At 46.3% G+C, this 18,965-nt stretch overlaps 1 protein-coding gene across 1 annotated transcript in view; it reads left to right on the top strand.

The window, feature by feature from the left end:
- NHS (NHS actin remodeling regulator) overlaps nucleotides 1-18,965 on the top strand; it is a 343,921-nt gene that overhangs the window by 291,115 nt on the left and 33,841 nt on the right. Inside the window, exons 2-3 of the mRNA XM_030202296.1 lie at nucleotides 8,083-8,235; nucleotides 15,477-15,607. Coding sequence (XP_030058156.1) covers nucleotides 8,083-8,235; nucleotides 15,477-15,607 — 284 coding nt within the window. The remainder of the gene's footprint in view (nucleotides 1-8,082; nucleotides 8,236-15,476; nucleotides 15,608-18,965) is intronic.

Genomic DNA, 18,965 nt, shown 5'->3' with positions numbered 1-18,965 from the left:
GTAATTGAAAACACAATATTGAAGCACCCCCCACCCCCCCAACTGGCAGTAATGTAGTTGGAGGACTCCTGCTCAGCTTAGAGAGAACAATCCCATTTACTTCGGATAATAAAGATTCTACTGAAGTTAAATGTGGTGCAGTCTTTGGACCATATTTTATAACCAAAAATATTGCGAACAGTATTTAACTTGCTAATCTGAACATTGCGATGTTCCCCCCCCCCCCCCCCCCCCCCCTTGAGATGCACAGCAGCAGCAAAGGACAATAACTCTAGTGGCTCCTTGTAGGCCAACTGATTGATACAGGATGAGCTTTCAAAGATGAAAGTCTACTTCCTCAGAGGCTGGGTAGATTATTTATTTAGATTTTGCTCACACCTTTTTCAGTAGTAGCTCAAGATGAGTTACATTCAGGTACTCTGGATATTTCTCTGTCCCAGGAGGGTTCACAATCTAAGTTTGTACCTGAGGCAATGGAGGGTTAAGTGACTTGCCCAAGATCACAAGGAGCAGCAGTGGGATTTGAACCAACCATGTCGGGATTGCAAGACCAGTGTGCTAACCACTAGGCCATTCCTCCACTATAGCAGCATTCCATATAGAATCTCAAATAGTAGCAACAGAATTTCAAATAGTAGCAATATTCCATGTAAAATCTCAGATAGTAGTAACAGAATCTGGATATTTCTCTGGCCCAGGAGGGCTCACAATCTAAGTTTGTACCTGAGGCAATGGAGGGTTAAGTGACTTGCCCACGATCACAAGGAGCAGCAGTGGGATTTGAACCACCTCTGGATTGCAAGACTGGAGCTCTAACCACTAGGCCACTCCTCCACTATAGCAACATTCCATATAGAATCTCATATAGTAGAAACAGAATCTCAAATAATTTATTTGGATTTTGCTCACACCTTTTTCAATAGTAGCTCAAAGTGAGTTACATTCAGGTACACTGGGTATTTCTCTGTCCCAGGAGGGCTCACAATCTAAGTTTGTACCTGAGGCAATGGAGGGTTAAGTGACTTGTCCAAGATCACAAGGAGCAGCAGTGGGAATTGAACCGGCCACCTCTGGATTGCAAGACCAGTGTTCTAACCACTAGGCCACTCCTCCAACTAGTAGCAACATTCCATCCAGAATCTCAAAAAGTGGCAACATTCCATGTAGAATCTTCAATAGTAGCAACATTCCATATATTTATTTATTCAGATTTTGCTCACACCTTTTTCAGTAGTAGCTCAAGGTGAGTTACATTCAGGTACTCTGGGTATTTCTCTGTCCCTGGTGGGCTCACAATCTAAGTTTGTACCTGAGGCAATGGAGGGTTAAGTGACTTGCCTAAGATCACAAGGAGCAGCAGCAGAATTTGAACTGGCCACCTCTGGATTGCAAGACTGGTGCTCTAACCACTAGGCCACTCCTCCACACCCCTCAGTAGCTCTCTGGCTACTGACTCAGTTGGTTTCTGGGGAATTGTAGCCTGTGGACTGTACAAGTCTACCTCATGGAGTGTTTGCTTGGTTAGTTAGGCATGTCAAATCTTGTACTTCAATCAGTGTATCTTTGCTACTGCATCCAGGGACATAGACAGTGGTGTGCTGGTAAATTTTAGCAGCAGGCTCTCTCCCTGTGTATAGCCAGCCCTACAGTTTGGGGGAGGGGATCACAGAGGTGGACTGGGGACTGGCTATACCCGGGGAGAGAGCCTTGGGGGGGGGGGGGGGCAATGCATTACTCTCTTCAGGAAAAAAAAAGATTTTAAATGCTCCCAAGTTCTAATCTAATTCATGTTTAATGTGGGATAAAATGCCATATTTAAGTAAATAAATGGATAGATTGAAACTCTGAATGTTGAGCACCTGATTCTCATAATATGATGTCTGTTGTAGAAGCCCTTTTCCAGGAGAAAAAAAATCTCTGCACCAATGTAACAGGGTTAGGGTGTCCCTATAACCAGCCCCTCCAAATGACACACCGATTACGATTTATAACAAATTACTACTCTACCTATGTATGCACAAGCCGGTATGTTTGAAAATACAACTTTTTTTTTACTGTATCCTCCCTATGTTCCCCACCCCAGCCCCTTATTCCAGACTTCCTCCCCGGTCCTCTGAGCCACAGGGTCCCAGTGCATACCTGAAGGCAGCCACGCTGGTGGTCTAGTGGATTCTTCGGGGCAGGAAAGATCCCTTGTCTTTCCTGCCGGCGCTGACCCTTCCGCTGCCACATCATCTTTAAGATGGCTTCCGAGATTTACAAGAGCGGCCTCGCAAGACTCCAGCGAAAGTCTTGCGAGGTCGCCACTGAAAGTCTCAGCAGCCATTTTTAAAAGCAATGCGGCAGCGGGAGGGTCAGCACCGGCAGCGGACAGGGAAGACTGGGGTTATTTCCTGCCCCGAAGAGTCCACTAGACCACCAGGGCGGCTGCCTTCAGGTATGTGCTGGGACCCTGCGGCTCAGGGGGAGGAGAGGCAAACCGGCTTGCCCTGTCTCAATAACAGGCTTGCAAAATGTCACAAAAATTAACAACCGGCTCTTGCGAGCTGGCTGCAGCACACCACTGGACATAGACATGGGTGGACCTGGGTAGGCTGTGGAGTCAGGTCCACAGTTAGCAGCAGTGAGAGGAGAACGGGACATTGTATCAGTATTCACACTGCCCAGCTATGGGGTTTGCACCAAAAAACGTATGAGAAGAGTCTTGAAGACCTGAATATGTATACCTAAGTGGAAAAGAGGGACAGATGTGAGACCAAACTTATCGATCTACCATTAAGAAACGTGACGAGAACAGCAAGAACCTACCTAACCCTTCACTTCCCCAATTGCAAAGGTATAAAATACAAATCTTCACATGCCACCAGCCTCTCCTTTATAGGTACACAACTTTGGAACTCACTACGCAACGACCCGAAACTCACAGAAACCTACCTACAATTCAGAAAAAAAACCTGAAAACACATCTTTTCAAGAAGTCTTTCCCCCCTGGATCTGCCTAATCCCACACCACCATACATCACGAAAAGTTCAGAAATGGAAAACAATAATATTAAGCTCTCTCACAACATGCTAATATATCAACCTAAGTGTTTATTGTACTTCTGTATTATGTACTAGACTTCTACAAATCTATATTTTGTAACCACCATTTTAGCAATATGTAAGCCACATTGAACCTGCCATACGGTGGGATAATGTGGGATACAAATGCAATAAATAAATAAATCTCTGCCAAAAGGTGATTAAAGTCACCAGAAACAAAAAATGAGGTTTTCATGAATTTTGTTAGAGCAAACAATATGTAATACAACAGTCCAAACCCCACAGAGGCTGAGAAGAGGGCGGGATACAGTAGGACCCGCTTTGAGTTGTTGAGATGTCATTAAAGTGATAAAGGCTGAGTGAGGGCAGTATCATATCTGGAACCAGGGGCGTAGCCAGCCTTCCGTGGGGGAGGGGTCCAGAGCCCGGGGGAGGGGGCACATTTTAGCCCTCCCCCCAGCGCCGCCCCCCCACCGCCGACATTGCCGCCCCCCCCCCCCTCCCGCCACGAACCCGCCGCCGCTGCAGCCTACCTTTACTTTTGCTGGCGGGGGATCCCACTCCCCGCCAGCCGACGTCTTCTTCTCAGTCGCTTCCTGCTCTTCAATTTGTTTGCTGACGTCCTGCAGGAAGCGACTGAGAAGACGTCGGCTGTCGGGGAGTGGGATCCCCCGCCAGCAAAAGTAAAGGTAGGCGGGGGTGGGTTCGCCGGGAGGGGGGTCCGGGGGTGAATCTGCGGGGGCCCCGGCCCCCTCAGGCCCCACGTAGCTACGCCACTGGCTGGAACTGATTTTTTTGGCAAGGTCGGAGGTTAATATGGGTGGGTGTTAAGCATACAGATCTGTTCCTAGCAGTCTCTCTCTCTCTCTCTTTTGTCCCAACCTCTCCTCACTGTGATGAGAGAGAGAGACTGCTGTGGTTGGAGTTGAGACAGCTGGGGATGAAAAGCAGCTGAGAGAGAGAGAGACACTCTTTGGGGACAGGTTTTGGGCATGGAGGATGAGAGTTCTCACTCTCCCCTCAAATCCTTGCTCTTCTCTTCAATCCTGATCCAGTCTCCAAATTCCCATTGTTCTTATAATACCCACTCATTCCACAACTACTACTACTACTACTTATCATTTCTATAGCGCTACAGGATGTACAGTACGTAGCACTGTACATTTGAACACGAAGAGACAGTCCCTGCTCGAAAGAGCTTACAATCTAATTAGGACAGACAAACAGGACAAATAAGAGATAAGGGAATTACTAAGGTGGGAATGATAAAACATGGGAACTGAACAAGTGAGTAAGGGTTAGGAGTCAGAGAGGAGTCTATTCCAGGCATATGGTGCAGCAAGATAAAAGGAACGGAGTCTGGACTTAGCGGTGGAGGAGAAGGGTGCAGATAAGAGAGATTTACCACCCAGTTCCCAAGTCCCTCCTCCACTATCTAATCAATCTACCAAGCTTCTGCGTTCCTCCAGAGACTCCACTCCCCCTCCAATCGCTGAGTCCCAGCTCCTCACTCAAACCCTGAGTCTCCGTTCTCCTCGATTCTCCCTTCTCCCCTTGATCTCTCACAAATCTTTGCAAACTCATTTTTCTAGCATCCCCACTTCTCCTCCTCCCCCTCCCCACATCCAGGAGATTGGGCTTCTCCCCTCTTTGTCTTCTACACTGGTGGTCCACACATCTAACACTACAGTTCCTCTAATCACCTCACCACCCCGTCCTGTTCTCATGCAGTTCATGGTGCTCCCTACCTATAGAGCTCTGGGAGGTATTTTTTCCCGGAGAGAGTGGTGGATGCTTGGAGTGCCCTCCCGCGGGAGGTGGTGGAAATGAAAACGGTAACAGAATTCAAGCACGCGTGGGATAAACATAAAGGAATCCTGTTCAGAAGGAATGGATCCTAAGGAGCTTAGCCGAGATTGGGTGGCAGAGCTGGTGGCAGGAGGCGGGGCTAGTGCTGGGCAGACTTTTACAGTCTGTGCCAGAGCCGGTGGTGGGAGGCGGGGCTGGTGGTTGGGAGGCGGGGATAGTGCTGGGCAGACTTACACGGTCTGTGCCCTGAAAAGGACAGGTACAAATCAAGGTAAGGTAAACACAAAAAGTAGCACATATGAGTTTATTTTGTTGGGCAGACTGGATGGACCAGGCAGGTCTTTTTCTGCCGTCATCTACTATGTAAGTTACTATGTGTGGTAAAAGGTATCACCATATTTTTATTTATTTATTTGTTGCATTTGTATCACACCTGTTAGTAGGCTCAAAGTGGCTTACATAGTTCCGGAGAGGTGGTTACAGACTCTGGTGTGAACAAATAGTGTAGGGGTACTGTTACACTGACAAATACAGTAAAGAAATATCGGTAAATAGGTTTGGTGTGGTTCATCCCAAGCAAATTGCTAGGGTGGGATCATATGTCCGGGGTTGAGCACTGTCCGTTTCCTGGTTTAATTGTCGTGTTTCATTATTCAGTATTTATGTCGGTTCTGTGGGGGATGCCTTTTTGAAAAGGTGAGTCTTTAGGTTTTTTCGGAATTTCATATTAGCCCTCTCCTCAAGTCACTTCACTGGCTTCCTATCCGTTTCTGCATACAGTTCAAACTCCTTTTATTGACCTATAACTGCATTCACTCTGCAGCTCCTCAGTACCTCTCCACTCTCATCTCTCCCTACATTCCTCCCCGGGAACTCAGCTCACTGGGTAAATCTCTCTTATCTGCACCCTTCTCCTCCACTGCTAACTCCAGACTCCGTTCCTTTTATCTTGCTGCACCTTATGCCTGGAATAGACTTCCTGAGCCAGTACGTCAAGCTCCATCTCTGGCCGTCTTCAAATCTAAGCTAAAAGCTTACCTTTTTGATGCTGCTTTTAATGCCTAACTCTTGTTCACTTGTTCAGAACCCTTATTTTATCATCCTCACTTTAATATTCCCTTATCTCTTGTTTGTCCTGTTTGTCTGTCCTAATTAGATTGTAAGCTCTGTCGAGCAGGGACTGTCTCTTCATGTTCAAGTGTACAGCGCTGCGTACGTCTAGTAGCGCTATAGAAATAAGTAGTAGTAGTAGTAATTGGTTTTCAGGCCTTTTGGTAGTGTATTCCAGAGCTGTGTGCATATGTAGGAGAAACTGGACGCGTATGTTGATTTATACTTCAGGCCCTTACAACTTGGGAAGTGAAGGGTTAGGTACATTCTGGCTGATTCAATTGTGTTTCTAATATGCAAAGAATCCAGGTCTACAGTAATCCAATGACATATACATAGACTTAGAATGTCCATTTCTCCCTTTAAAAATGTTCTAATGTACTTTAATAAGGAAAGTTCTGTGTATGATACATACAAGGAGAGATGGAAGATTGAATGACAGAAAAGGCAGTGATTTTCCATTCATAGTGTCTATTCCATTACGGCATCTTGTAACCCTGAGCCTGTAGGCAAACTGGTTATTGCAACCTCTTAACCTGGTCGAAAAAAGAAGAGATCACTGAGTAACTGGCAACTGAAGAACAAAATGGGCTTTCAGTTCATCATCGATGCTCTGTTATACAATTGGGCTCATTTTCAAAAGAGAAAAATGTCTAAAAAGTGGCATAAATCTGCATTTGGACGTTTTTCTCACAAAAATGTCCAAATGGGTATTTTCAAAACCAATTTTTAGACGTTTTTATATGAAGTCCGTCAGAAGCATGTTCAAATGACAGGGGGGCGTGTCAGGTGCGTGTTAAGGGTGGGATTTGGGCGTTCACAACACAAAATAGTCTTGGACGGTTTTGTTCTGTTCCATTATGGCTGAAAAATGTCTTTTTTCAGCCATAATGGAACAGAATAAAACCATCCAAGACTAAGACGTTTTGAGCGAGACCTGTTTTTACAACGAATAAGGCACAAAAAGGTGCCCAAAATGACCAGATGACCACTGGAGGGAATCAGGGGTGACTTCCCCTTACTCCCCCAGTGGTCACTAACTCCCTCCCACCCCCCAAAAATGTGATGAAAAACATTGCTTACCAACCTCTATGCCAGCCTCAGATGTTATACTCAGGTCCATTAGAACAGCATGTACAGTAGGTCCCTGGAGTAGTCTAGTGTTGGGTGCAGTGCACTGCAGACAGGTGGACCCAGGCTCCTACCTCCCCCTACCTGTTACACTTGTGGAGGAAACTGTGAGCCCTCCAAAACTCACCAGAAACCCACTGTACCCACATATAGGTGCCCCCTTCACCCGTAAGGGCTATGGTAGTGGTCTACAGTTGTGGGTAGTGGATTTTGGGTGGGTTTTGAGGGGCTCAGCAGACAAGATAAGGGAACAATGGTGAGATGTGTACCTGGGCGCATTTTATGAAGTCCACTGCAGTGCCCCCTAGGGTGCCCTATTGCTGTCCTGGGATGTCAGGGGGACCAGTGTACTAAAAATGCTGGCTCCTCCTACATCCCAGTGGCTTGATTTTGTGCGTTTTGCAGTTGGCCTTTTTGTTTTTTGAACTGGACCAAAAACACAAAATGTCCAAATCACAAAACGCACTTTTGTGAGGTGGAAGAAATGCAAGGTTAAATATTCAACTAGTCTAGCACATGTTCTCTGCAAGGAAGATTAAGTAGTGCCACACTGGGAAAAGACCAAGGGTCCATCGAGCCCAGCATCCTCTCCACGACAGCGGCCAATCCAGGCCAAGGGCACCTGGCGAGCTTCCCAAACGTACAAACATTCTATACATGTTATTCCTGGAATTGTGGATTTTTCCCAAGTCCATTTAGTAGTGGTTTATGGACTTGTCCTTTAGGAAACCATCTAACCCCTTTTTAAACTCTGCCAAGCTAACTGTCTTCACCACGTTCTCCGACAACGAATTCCAGAGTTTAATTATGCGTTGGGTGAAGAAAGATTTTCTCCTATTTGTTTTAAATTTACTACACTGTAGTTTCATCTTAATCCGAGACACAGACCAGCAGGACAGTGGAGTCTAGTAGTCCATGAGTTTCTTTTATTGGTGTGAAATATAACATTTGTAATATTAAATACATTTATTTTTTTTTATCCTGCAGCTGTTTCAAATCTGGATGCTGAAAGCAAACTGAGTGACTACTACAAGACATCTTGGCACCAGCAAAGAAATATATTCCTACCCTCCAGCAGGCCACTGTGTGTGGAGGAACTGCACCAGCACGCCAAACAGAGCCTCCGAAGCCAGCGCCGAGGTGAGCATTCTGGAATATTCTTTCTGTCTCTTCTCTATGCTCATGAGGGTTGCGGGGGTGGGGGTGGTAAGCCGTGACTCTGCCCCTGGACCAGCCCGGCATTAACCAGCACGTGCCATGGTGGTCAAAGCACATATTCAGAACCATAGTCCAGTTAAGTGCTGCTGACTATCGGCTCCTGGGCCAGCTAAAAGACTTTGAATATTTCCCCATTGATTCATTGGATTTTCTTGATTTATATTCATCACTAGCCGTTAAGCCCGTAAAAACGGGCGAGTATTGTAGCCCTCCTCTCTCCCCTGGCCTCACCCCGTCCACCAATCTTCTCCCCCATATCCAGCAACCCTCCTCTTTCCCTTGGCCTACCCCCCTCCCCCTCCCCTCTTGTCCAGCAACCCTCCTCTCTTCCCTGCTCACACCCCATGTCCAGCAACCATACCCTCTCCCCCCTGCCCTCCCCCCATGTCCAGCTACCCTCCTCGCCGCCGCTCCCTCCCCCCTCCGTGCCGGGCCCCATGCACTGACCTGACAGCGCCTCTCACCTCCGTGTGAAAGCGCTACAGGCAGCAGCAGATCGCTCTGCTGCTGCCTGCAGCGCTTCCACACGGAGGTGAGAGGCGCTGTCAGGTCAGTGCAGTGGGCCCGATAAGGAGGGGGGCGGAAACGGCGGCGGGGATGGGGGGGTGGAGTTTGGTTCATACGATGTTCGTTTCCAGGCGGCGGCGGCGTCCGACAGTCGGACTTCGTTTCCCTCTCTGTTCCGCCCTCTGACATCATGACGTCTTGACGCGAGGGCGGGACAGAGAGGGAAGTCTGTACTGCGCATTTGCAGGTGAGTTGGTCACTTGCCGTTTATATGTTTGATGGCGATAACATCTATATCTTACCACAGTAAACCATTGGTTTTGCCAATTCCTGGTTCATTCTTGGCAGCTAGATACTGGGGGGGGGGGGGGGCATAGCTCAGTGGTAGAGCATTTAACTGTAAATCCAGGTTCTCCCTTGTATGTAGGTCAAGTCTTTCATCTGTAGTTTTCTTAGAACAAAGACTTTTTGGCAGCGTAGAATCTTGCTACTCTTTGGGATTCCGAAATCTTACTACTCTTTGGGATTCTGCCAGGTACTTGTGGCCTGGATTGGCCACCGTTGGAAGCGGGATACTGGGCTTGATAGACCTTCGGTCCGACCCAGTATGGCAATTCTTATGTTCTTGTGTGACAAGTGTGCATTGGTGAGGGTGAAGGTGAAGATGAGGTGAGGTCAGTGGTTACAACACTGAATTTGGAAGAATCCTGAGACACAAATATAAGTCTCTTCTGCCATCAATCCGACGTATGACCTTGGGCAGATTACATTATGGCCCTGAGGGTTTGGGATTCAATTGAAAATAAGGCATTTGTCTTAACATGGCTTTTTGTAGTCAACACGTGAAAAACAAACCAAAGTACAAAACATGTTATTGATAATTCTACTGGCGAGCATTATTTTGAAATTGGTTGGAAGGAGACAGCATGATATTGTATTTTTTTAAATAAGTACATAAGTAATGCCACACTGGAAGACACCAAGGGTCCATCGAGCCCAGCATCCTGTCCACGACAGCGATCAATCCAGGCCAAGGGCACCTGGCGAGCTTCCCAAACGTACAAACATTCTATACATGTTATTCCTGGAATTGTGGATTTTTCCCAAGTCCATTTGTAGCGGTTTATGGACTTGTTCTTTAGGAAACCGTCTAACCCCTTTTTAAACTCTGCTAAGCTAACCGCCTTCACCACGTTCTCCATAATACTGGTGAAAGTTGAGTATTGTGTCATAAAATGTACATCATATCTGATGTTAATTATAATGTGGTCAGTGAGGGCCAGTAGGAATCAGTGAGTGGCAACGTGCCAGGAGGATGGCAAGAACTGATCATTAGAGAATGTGAAAAAACTGAATTTCCCTTGTATACAACATTCTTGCTAAGCAGAGTTGATGTTGAAACAAGAGAAGGTGGATATTTTTGCTTGCTGTGTGTAATTCTGAAATAGCAGCCAGCAAACAGAGTGTTCCTGGCTTCTCTTCAAAATAATGTGATTACGGTTTCCAAAATGCTTTTAAAACAAAGTATAGCACTTTCATTTTCATCCTGTACTGGAAAATCTAATCAAGTGATATTATTGAATAACATGTTAATAACTTTACTGATTAGTTCATATCAGTTACTCAGCGTAGTAATTTCCGATCTGACGAAGAAGGGCAACCTTCGAAAGCTAATCAAGAAATGTATTAAGTTATGTCCAATAAAAAAGGTGTCATCTTATTTTCTTTTCCATGTTTTATTTTGTTTGATTTCTATAGATTCTACATGGAATGTTGCTATTCCACTAGCAACATTCCATGTAGAAGTCGGCCCTTGTAGATCACCAATGTGGCCGCGCAGGCTTCTGCTTCTGTGAGTCTGACGTTCTGCACGTACGTGCAGGACGTCAGACTCACAGAAACAGAAGCCTGCGCAGCCTTCTACATGGAATGTTGCTAGTGGAATAGCAACATTCCATGTAGAATCTCCAATAGTAGCAACATTCCACAATAGTAGCAACATTCCATGTAGAATCTCCAATAGCAGCAACATTCCATGTAGAATCTCCAATAGTAGCAACATTCCATGTAGAATCTCAAATAGTAGCAACATTCCATGTAGAATCTCCAATGGTATCTATTTTACTGTCATAGTAATGCTTGAATGTTTTCACTTATATACACTGTCAGCTAGCACATTTGCTTATTTCCGATCTGAGGAAGAAGGGCAACCTTCGAAAGCTAATCAAGAAATGTATTAAGTTATGTCCAATAAAAAAGGTATCATCTTATTTTCTTTTCCCTGTTTTATTTTGTTTGATTTCTATTGATTACCTTTAATAGTGGACTAACACGGCTACCACACCTCTCTACTCAGTGTAGTACAAAGCACTAAAGGTTACTGAAATAATTTGTGACGTAGCAGGCCAACCTTGGGTAGAGTATGGCAGTAGGGCATTGGAAGACCAATCAGAGAATTCAACGGCAAACGGTAAGGACAGTAGGCCACAATCTAGAGTGTAACCATTCCTCCATTCAGTCATTTGCTCTGGAAATGCTTTGTCATCACGACCTGTTCCTGCCATCTTGTGGAGGAGAGAGATACTGGAGTTAACAATCTTGGACCACGTTCAACTAAGAGCAGTACTCTTGTCTTGCACAGGATCGGAAAACAACATTTCTTGGCAAGGCCCCAGGTTAATAAAAAGGATTGGACATGGAACACCTCTGGAAAAATTCCAAGGCATTAGCAGTAGATGCGGTTGCATGGTAGATTTCTCAAAAAGCCGGATCAAGAAACTGAATAGGAATGAGATAGTGAGAATTTGAAAAGAGCACAGCTTCGTAGAAGCAGATATACGCTATACAGGTACTTTGCTTTATGATTCCATAAAGCATTTTAACAACTAAGGAAAATGTTGAATGTCCTAGCCACAAGCTGCCTTGGTTTTTCACACAGTCTGGATTACATTTTCCTCTCGCCCTGGCGGTTGTCTTCCTGCTCCTTTAGACTTCCAGTTCAGTCAGGGGCCAGTAACTGGTGTTATGAGCCGTCATTCACAACTGGCTGTTTCAATTACTCACTCCCGTGCACTTACTGCACTAACAGACCATAGAAGGACGGGTGCCAGGCCAACCACCCTAGGTGGTTGGGGGAAGATGGAATCACCCCCTTCAGTATTGTTGAGGGTGGGGGAGAGCGAAGTCCTCTAGTGATAACGCAGCCAGCCTACTGGCTGTCCCCTTCTAATTATGCCATCACACAGAAGTGAACTTCAACAAGTGAAGAGTCCAGTGTAAATGTTTAAATAATAAACACGATGTATTAAAATTCCAAATATTCCTTTATTCTCAAATATTATCTTCTTTTGTATATATAAAAAATAGTTGAGCATTTAGCTATGGCTCGACGGCGGCCAAACCTGTTTCACTTTACATGCTTCATCAGGAGCCGTGCATCAACTTTCTTATAATATCAAACAAGATAGTATCACATATTTTTGTGATTACATTGCATCTTATCAAACCCCAATTCTTTCATGCATTGTTCTTAGCTGTTGAGCAGTACCTGAGGGGAGACATGATAGAGGTATATAAAATAATGAGTGGAGTGGAACAGGTGGATGTGAAGTGTCTGTTCATGCTTTCCAAAAATACTAGGATTAGGGGGCATGAGATGAAACTACAGTGTAGTAAATTTAAAACAAATAGGAGAAAATCTTTCTTCACCCAACACATGATTAAACTCTGGAATTTGTTGCCTGAGAACGTAGTGAAGGCAGTTAGCCTGGCAGAGTTTAAAAACGGGTTGGACGGTTTCCTAAAGGATAAGTCCATAGACTGCTACTAAATGGACTTGGGGAAAATCCACAATTTCGGGAATAACATGTATAGAATGTTTGTACGTTTGGGAAGCTCGCCAGGTGCCCTTGACCTGGATTGGCCGCTGTCGGGGACAGGATGCTGGGCTTGATGGACCCTTGGTCTTTTCCCAGTGTGGCATTACTTATGTACTTATTATAAGAAAGTTGATGCACGGCTCCTGATGAATCTTGTAAAGTGAAACGGGTTTGGCCACCGTCGAGCCATAAGCTAAATGCTCAACTATTTTTTATATATACAAAAGAAGATAATATTTGAGAATAAAGGAATATCTGGAATTTTAATACATCATGTTGATTCTTTAGACATTTACACTGGACTCTTCACTTGTTGATGTTAATCTTTTGAGTTAGAGTTACAGTAGCCTTCCTGTTTTTGTGATCACACAAAAGTGGTCACACAGAAGCTTATGATTAAATGCCTCCCCTCCCCAACAGGGGAAGCACATTTAGGGATGGCAGGTCCCCAGTCCCTGAGAGAAAGAATGAAAGGTTCACAATGGCAGCCGTGGAGGGGCATAATCGAATGGAAACGCCTATCTCCATGGGCATTTATCTCCGAGACAGGTCCGTGAAGGGGCGGGCCGAACCGAATTTTCAAAAAAATGGACGTTTTTGAGCTGGGCATTTGGTTTTTTTAGCGATAATGGAAACTAAAAACGCCCAGCTCAAAAAGGTTCTAATCCGAGCCATTTGGTCGTGGGAGGGGCCAGGATTGGTAATACACTGGCCCCCCTGATATGCCAGGACACCATCTGGGCACCCTAGGTCAGTGCGGTGGACCTCAGAAAAAGCTCCCACATGCATAGCTCCCTTACCATGGGTGCTGAGCTCCCAACCCCCCTCCCCCAAAACCCACTACCCACAAATGTACAACACTACCATAGCTCTTAGGGGTGAAGGGGGCACCTACATGTGGGTACAGTGGGTTTTGGAGGCCTCCCATTTACCAGCACAAGTGTTACAGGTGGGGGGGGGGATGGGCCTGGGGCCACCTGGTTGAAGTGCACTGCGGTACCCACTAAAAGTGCTCCAGGGACCTGCATACATGCAGGCCTCTAGGACTGGTTGCTGCTATATAACATTGGCACACCAGTTGACACCTGAAGACTAATCTCTCCGAAAACGTCCTTTATTGGAATAACCGCCTTTACTCACAGTTAACTGCAGATCAGAGGTTGTGCCCCACTGGCAACGAGTCTCCCTGGTACTGAGATGAGCAGTAGGTCAGAGCTGGCAGAATGCTGTACAATGCCCTCTTTCAGCCACATTCAAGGGAAGAACTAAGTTGTCTAACATGGCTAACACAGGAAAGGGAACTAAAACTGGCTTACAAAAATGGCCACTACCACATGGACTACAACAGGAAACACAACAGGGCACACTCTGACCCAATAGGCAGGAGGAAAAGCACCATGGGAGAAGAGCCTACCAACTACCAACATCATGAGACTGTAACACAAGCTAATGAAATCACGGAGCCCAATACCCTACACCCACCACAATGCAATGCTGATGTGACCCTGTACTGCACCCGAGAGCCACATCTGACCCAGGGAAAGGCTGTGACAGGATCAAACACATTCTGCTGTCATGGAGGTGGGTACGGCATTTGAGGCTGGCATAGAGGCTGGAAAAAAAGTTTGTAAAGTGGGGTTTTTTTTGGTGGGAGGGGGTTAGTGACCACTGGAGGAGTCCGGAGAGGTCATCCCCGATTCCCTCCAGTGATCATCTGGGCAGTTGGAGCACTTTTTTGGGACTTGTTCGTGAAAAAAAAGGGTCGAAAAAAAGTGACCCAAAATCGCGGTAAAAACGCCTTTTTTTTTTTTTCGATTATCAGCTAAAGACACCCATCTCTCCTCGGCTGATAACCACGCCCCAGTTCCGCCTCCACCACGCCTCTGACATGCCCCCGTCAACTTTATTCGTTTCCGCGACAGAGTGCAGTTGGAAACGCCCAAAATCGGCTTTCGATTATATCGATTTGGGCGCCTTTGCGAGAGAAACGTCTATCTCCCGATTTAGGTCGCACTATAGGCGTTTTTCTCTTTCGAAAATAAGCTGGTTGGTGTACTAATCTGCCAGCACTGGGAGAAGATCTTCCGAGGAAGATCTGGTGAGTGAGAAGAAAATGATTTAAATCAATTACATTGGTTGTCCATCCAAGTACGTTTTGAATTTGAAACTGCTTGCTTGGTGTTTAAAATTCTGAATGGCCTGTGTTCTGTCTTCATTGTTCAATTCATAACATATCCGGTAAATAAATGCTCTGCATGGTTTCGATCATCTCTGATTCTGAGTTATCCATCTACTAAATTCATTTGTTTAAATGAGTTTTAGATGGTTCTTTTATTTTTAGACTGAGTACAATTTAGAATGATATCCCCATTCAAATTAGAACTCAGTCTACATATTTATCACTTCCTAAAGCCTTAAAATGTTTTTGCTTTATACATATTTTGATAAATAATTATGTGTTATTCTAAGTTGATGGAGACCTATATATTCTCAATAGTATTTTGTTGATGTTTTTTGTAAACTGCTTTGAATCTGGAGCAATACGGGTGAGATATAAACACGCAGAACAAAACACATGAGAATCATCCCTAGAAATACAACGGGCTAAGTGAATCTCTAAGGGTTCTAGAGAAGTTTTGTCGCTCAAAAAGGAGAAGCAGTAGCAGCTCAGTGCTGAGAGAGGAGGGAAGCCATGAGTCAGGCAAGTTTGGGTGCAGAATTCAGCATTTCCTTCTCTGAAAGGTCTGTGTCTGTCTCTTTCCTTTTCTTCTGAAACAGAACAACGAAATCAAGCTGACCACAGAGAAGAAAGGCTGTTTACCTCTGTCTCTGTTGCTCCGCTGCTCCCCATTCTCCCTGCTCCCCACGACCAGAAGAGGCGACAGATAAAGGAGCAACACCCGCTAATAGTAAGCTAGATTTTGTTGCATGGATTAAAAGTTGAATCGTATTTATTTGCGTCTCTCTCAGTGCATGTGTACATTTATACAGACGAGATCTTTTGCTATCTATACAGACCAAATTCAGTAGCCCCCCCCCCCCCCCTTGCAAATCTCCATAGACAGTTTGGTTTATTGGTATAGGGGAAATTTGGATATTTTACAGGTTATAGTACCTTGCACGAGCATAAGCATTACCCAGACCTGACGCTGTCCTTGAGTGTTTCTGACCCTGGTTCATGAGTTCCTTGCCTGTTCCCCAACAGGTGTTCAGTAGAGAGAAGGGCACATTCAAATGAGCATTTCACCATAGCAGAATGTAAAGGCTGGCTAAGTTGAAATGCAAGCAGAGGGCAGCTGGACGCACAGTACCCCGGCCCGAAGAAAGCCTCGATCCATTACAATCTTCAGCGCTAGATTGTAGCACTACAAACGCTCAGGCAGCATTTCAACTTAACCAACGTTTTGAGCCAGCAAAGTTCTGAATTCAGGTCTTTGCCAAATGATCACTCACTGTGTTTAGAATAATACAGCATTATGGGTATCATTGCCTTCAGAAAAAGGCTTATTTGTACTGTATTTCAGCATTAAGCAAAATGAAAACAATCTTTATAGCAGTAAGGTATCACTTTAAAGCATTCCAGTGCAAAATAAGCCACCCACTGTCACACAGAACAAAGGCTCAAATAAATTACAGCCATGAGGTGACGCAATTTGTGATACAGGAGCAGGAAGCATCTAAAGCTCATTTAAGTTGATAATTATAGTGTTGAATGGTGGGAAAGCACAAGAAGTAATTTTTCTAGTTCGGAAAATCCAGTGTCAAAATAAGGAAAAGGAAAAGTTTTGCAGTTTTCAAATAAACATGTACAGGTCTTCGGTCCACCTGTCAAAGCCCCTTTGCACTTTCTGAGATTGGAAAACTTAGACCAGTGTGCTTTCTTCATGGAAAAAAGAGGCACCTTTTGATGACATCATCATACATTTCTCTGCACTAGCTAACCCCATGTTTTCATTTAAGCAGCGATGTCATCAGCAGGCGCCTCCTTCTTCCATTTTACCAGCTAGAGCTTGGTGAATCTAGTTGTGAGGAAACAATGCCCTGGAGTTTTATAAACGGTGCGCACATTTCTGCACGCAAAATTGTGTTCTATTCAGAAATGCGTGTGCAACTAAATTAGCGCCAATAATTGGGTGCTAACAATTATTGGCATATGGATTTGTGCTCGCATCTTGGCAGTGTATTTTTTCTAGTGAAAAAGGTGCCGGTACGCAAATGCCAGATCACCCTTCAGGGGTGGGGTGATCACTGAGGGACCCACCCCACAATAGCTAGGCCCCCTGCAACCAGTCACAGAATCTATGACAAGGTAGAATTATTGTGTAGAGCCTGAGCTCTTTCATTAAAACTTGGGGACCATGAGTCAATTTTAGCAAACAATTGAAAAGGTGCCGGTACTCAGTACCCCCAAGTACCCCCTCAAAAAAAGCCCTGCATCTTGGTAAGCATGCAACTCAAAAGGGGGCGTGGTCATGGGAGGGGCATTCGTGGGTCAGGGTGTTCACTAAAGTTGCACGCAGTGTTGCGAAATACTAGGATCCGCGCCTAAATTATGTGCCAAGATTTACACCAGGTTTCAGTTGGTGTAAATCCTCATGCTCACAGTTTGGCATAGAATCAGCTCTAAGTGCTGTTCTATACAGGGCTGCCAAGAGGGGTGGGGGGCAGGGGGGGGGTCAAGATTCTCCTGGGTCCAGCCTCCAAGGGGGGCCCAGTGCCGGGGTCTGTCACTCTCCTGCTCCTGATGGGACCCAGGCGATCACGTCCTGACAGGAGCAGGAGAGAGAAAACTTCGGTACTGGGCCCCCCTTGGAGGCTGGGAAGGAGCAGACATAGGGTGTCAGGGCCTCTGGTTTGGCTGCCGGGGGCCCCCAAGCGCCCGCAAGCAGAAGCTTTCTTCCAGCATTGTTCTCAGTCGCATTGCCTGCCCTGCTGCTGCTTCTCCCCTCACGTCACACATTCGCAACATGAGGGGGGAAAACAGCTGCAGGGTAGGCAGTGTGGCAGACCCCCGCCAGTCAAGGTATGTGGAGTTACAGTGGAGGGCAGGGAGGTGGGGCAAAATGTGCTGCCCCCCCTTTGGGATGCGCCACCCCCCCCCCCCCCCCCCCCCCCCCCCGCTGCCACAGTTAAAATAAAACTAGATGTTTAGCACTGGTGCTTAGAAACGGGCCAGCACCGACTATCTGGTTTTAGTGACAACCCAAAAGTGCTACCCAGTTAGCAGCCATATTCAGACTGCTAACCATAGTACACCAGATAAAGGGCCTGTTTTATCAAGCAGCTCCCGGTGTGGTAATGCTAACAAAGCCAATTCACTTTGAATGGGCTCCATCTGAGTTGCCACGCACAGGGCCACCGAGAGACTGGGCCGGGCCCTGGACAAGGCTGCCCCTGGGGCCCCGCCCCTGTCGCTCTCCCCTCCACCCCTCCCCCCCCCCCGAGGTCGCTGCCGCCGCTCCCCCCTCCACTCCCCCGAGGTCGCAGCCGCCACCGCCCCCCTCTGTCCGCCACCGAGCCAGGCCCCCTGCATTGAAATCACAGCGCCTCTCACCTCCACGTGAAAGCGCTTCAGGCAGCAGATCACCTCCCTTCAGCCCTCCTTCCCTCCTTGAGTCCCGTCCTCACGGAAGTTACGTCAGACGAGGGCGGGACACAGGGAGGGAAGGAGGCCCGAAGGGAGACTATCTGCTGCCCTGCTGCCTGCAGCGCATTCACACGGAGGTGAGAGGCGCTGTGATTTCAATGCAGGGGGCCCGGCCCGGTGGCAGATGGTCGACGACGGAGGGTGGGTGAGACTGCGGCGCTGGGCCCCCCTTGGAGGCCCAGACCTGGGGAATTTTGTCCCCCCTGCCCCCCCCCCCTCTCAGCGGCTATAGCCACGTGGCTTGGTAAAGGAGGCTCAAAGTTAGCATAGCTGTCTTGCTGTCTTCTGGTTTGTTATCCGAATAGCTGTCTGAATACAGCGACTAACTAAATATACTCTAACTCTGCCCGTGCTCCTCCCACAGACCACCCCGGTACTATCCAGATAGTGCCAAAACAGTCAGAGGAAAATATTCAGTGGCATTAACTGGTTATCGCTGCTGAATATCCTTCTCACTTGCACTTAACCAATTAGCAGCATCTGCTAACCAGATAAGTACCTTTGAATGTCGGCTCTTGCTTTTTTTAACACTGGTCTCTATTCTATTTCTAGTGGGTAAATAGTGAATTATCTACAATTTTAGGAACGATTAGGAGAGGCATTTGCAGGGATGTTTAGGG

The sequence above is a fragment of the Microcaecilia unicolor genome, chromosome 4 (assembly GCF_901765095.1).
Source record: "Microcaecilia unicolor chromosome 4, aMicUni1.1, whole genome shotgun sequence".
NCBI classification, from domain to species: Eukaryota; Metazoa; Chordata; class Amphibia; order Gymnophiona; family Siphonopidae; genus Microcaecilia; species Microcaecilia unicolor.
Note: the sequence above shows the minus strand (reverse complement) of the source record. Positions and strands in the feature narration are given on the sequence as shown.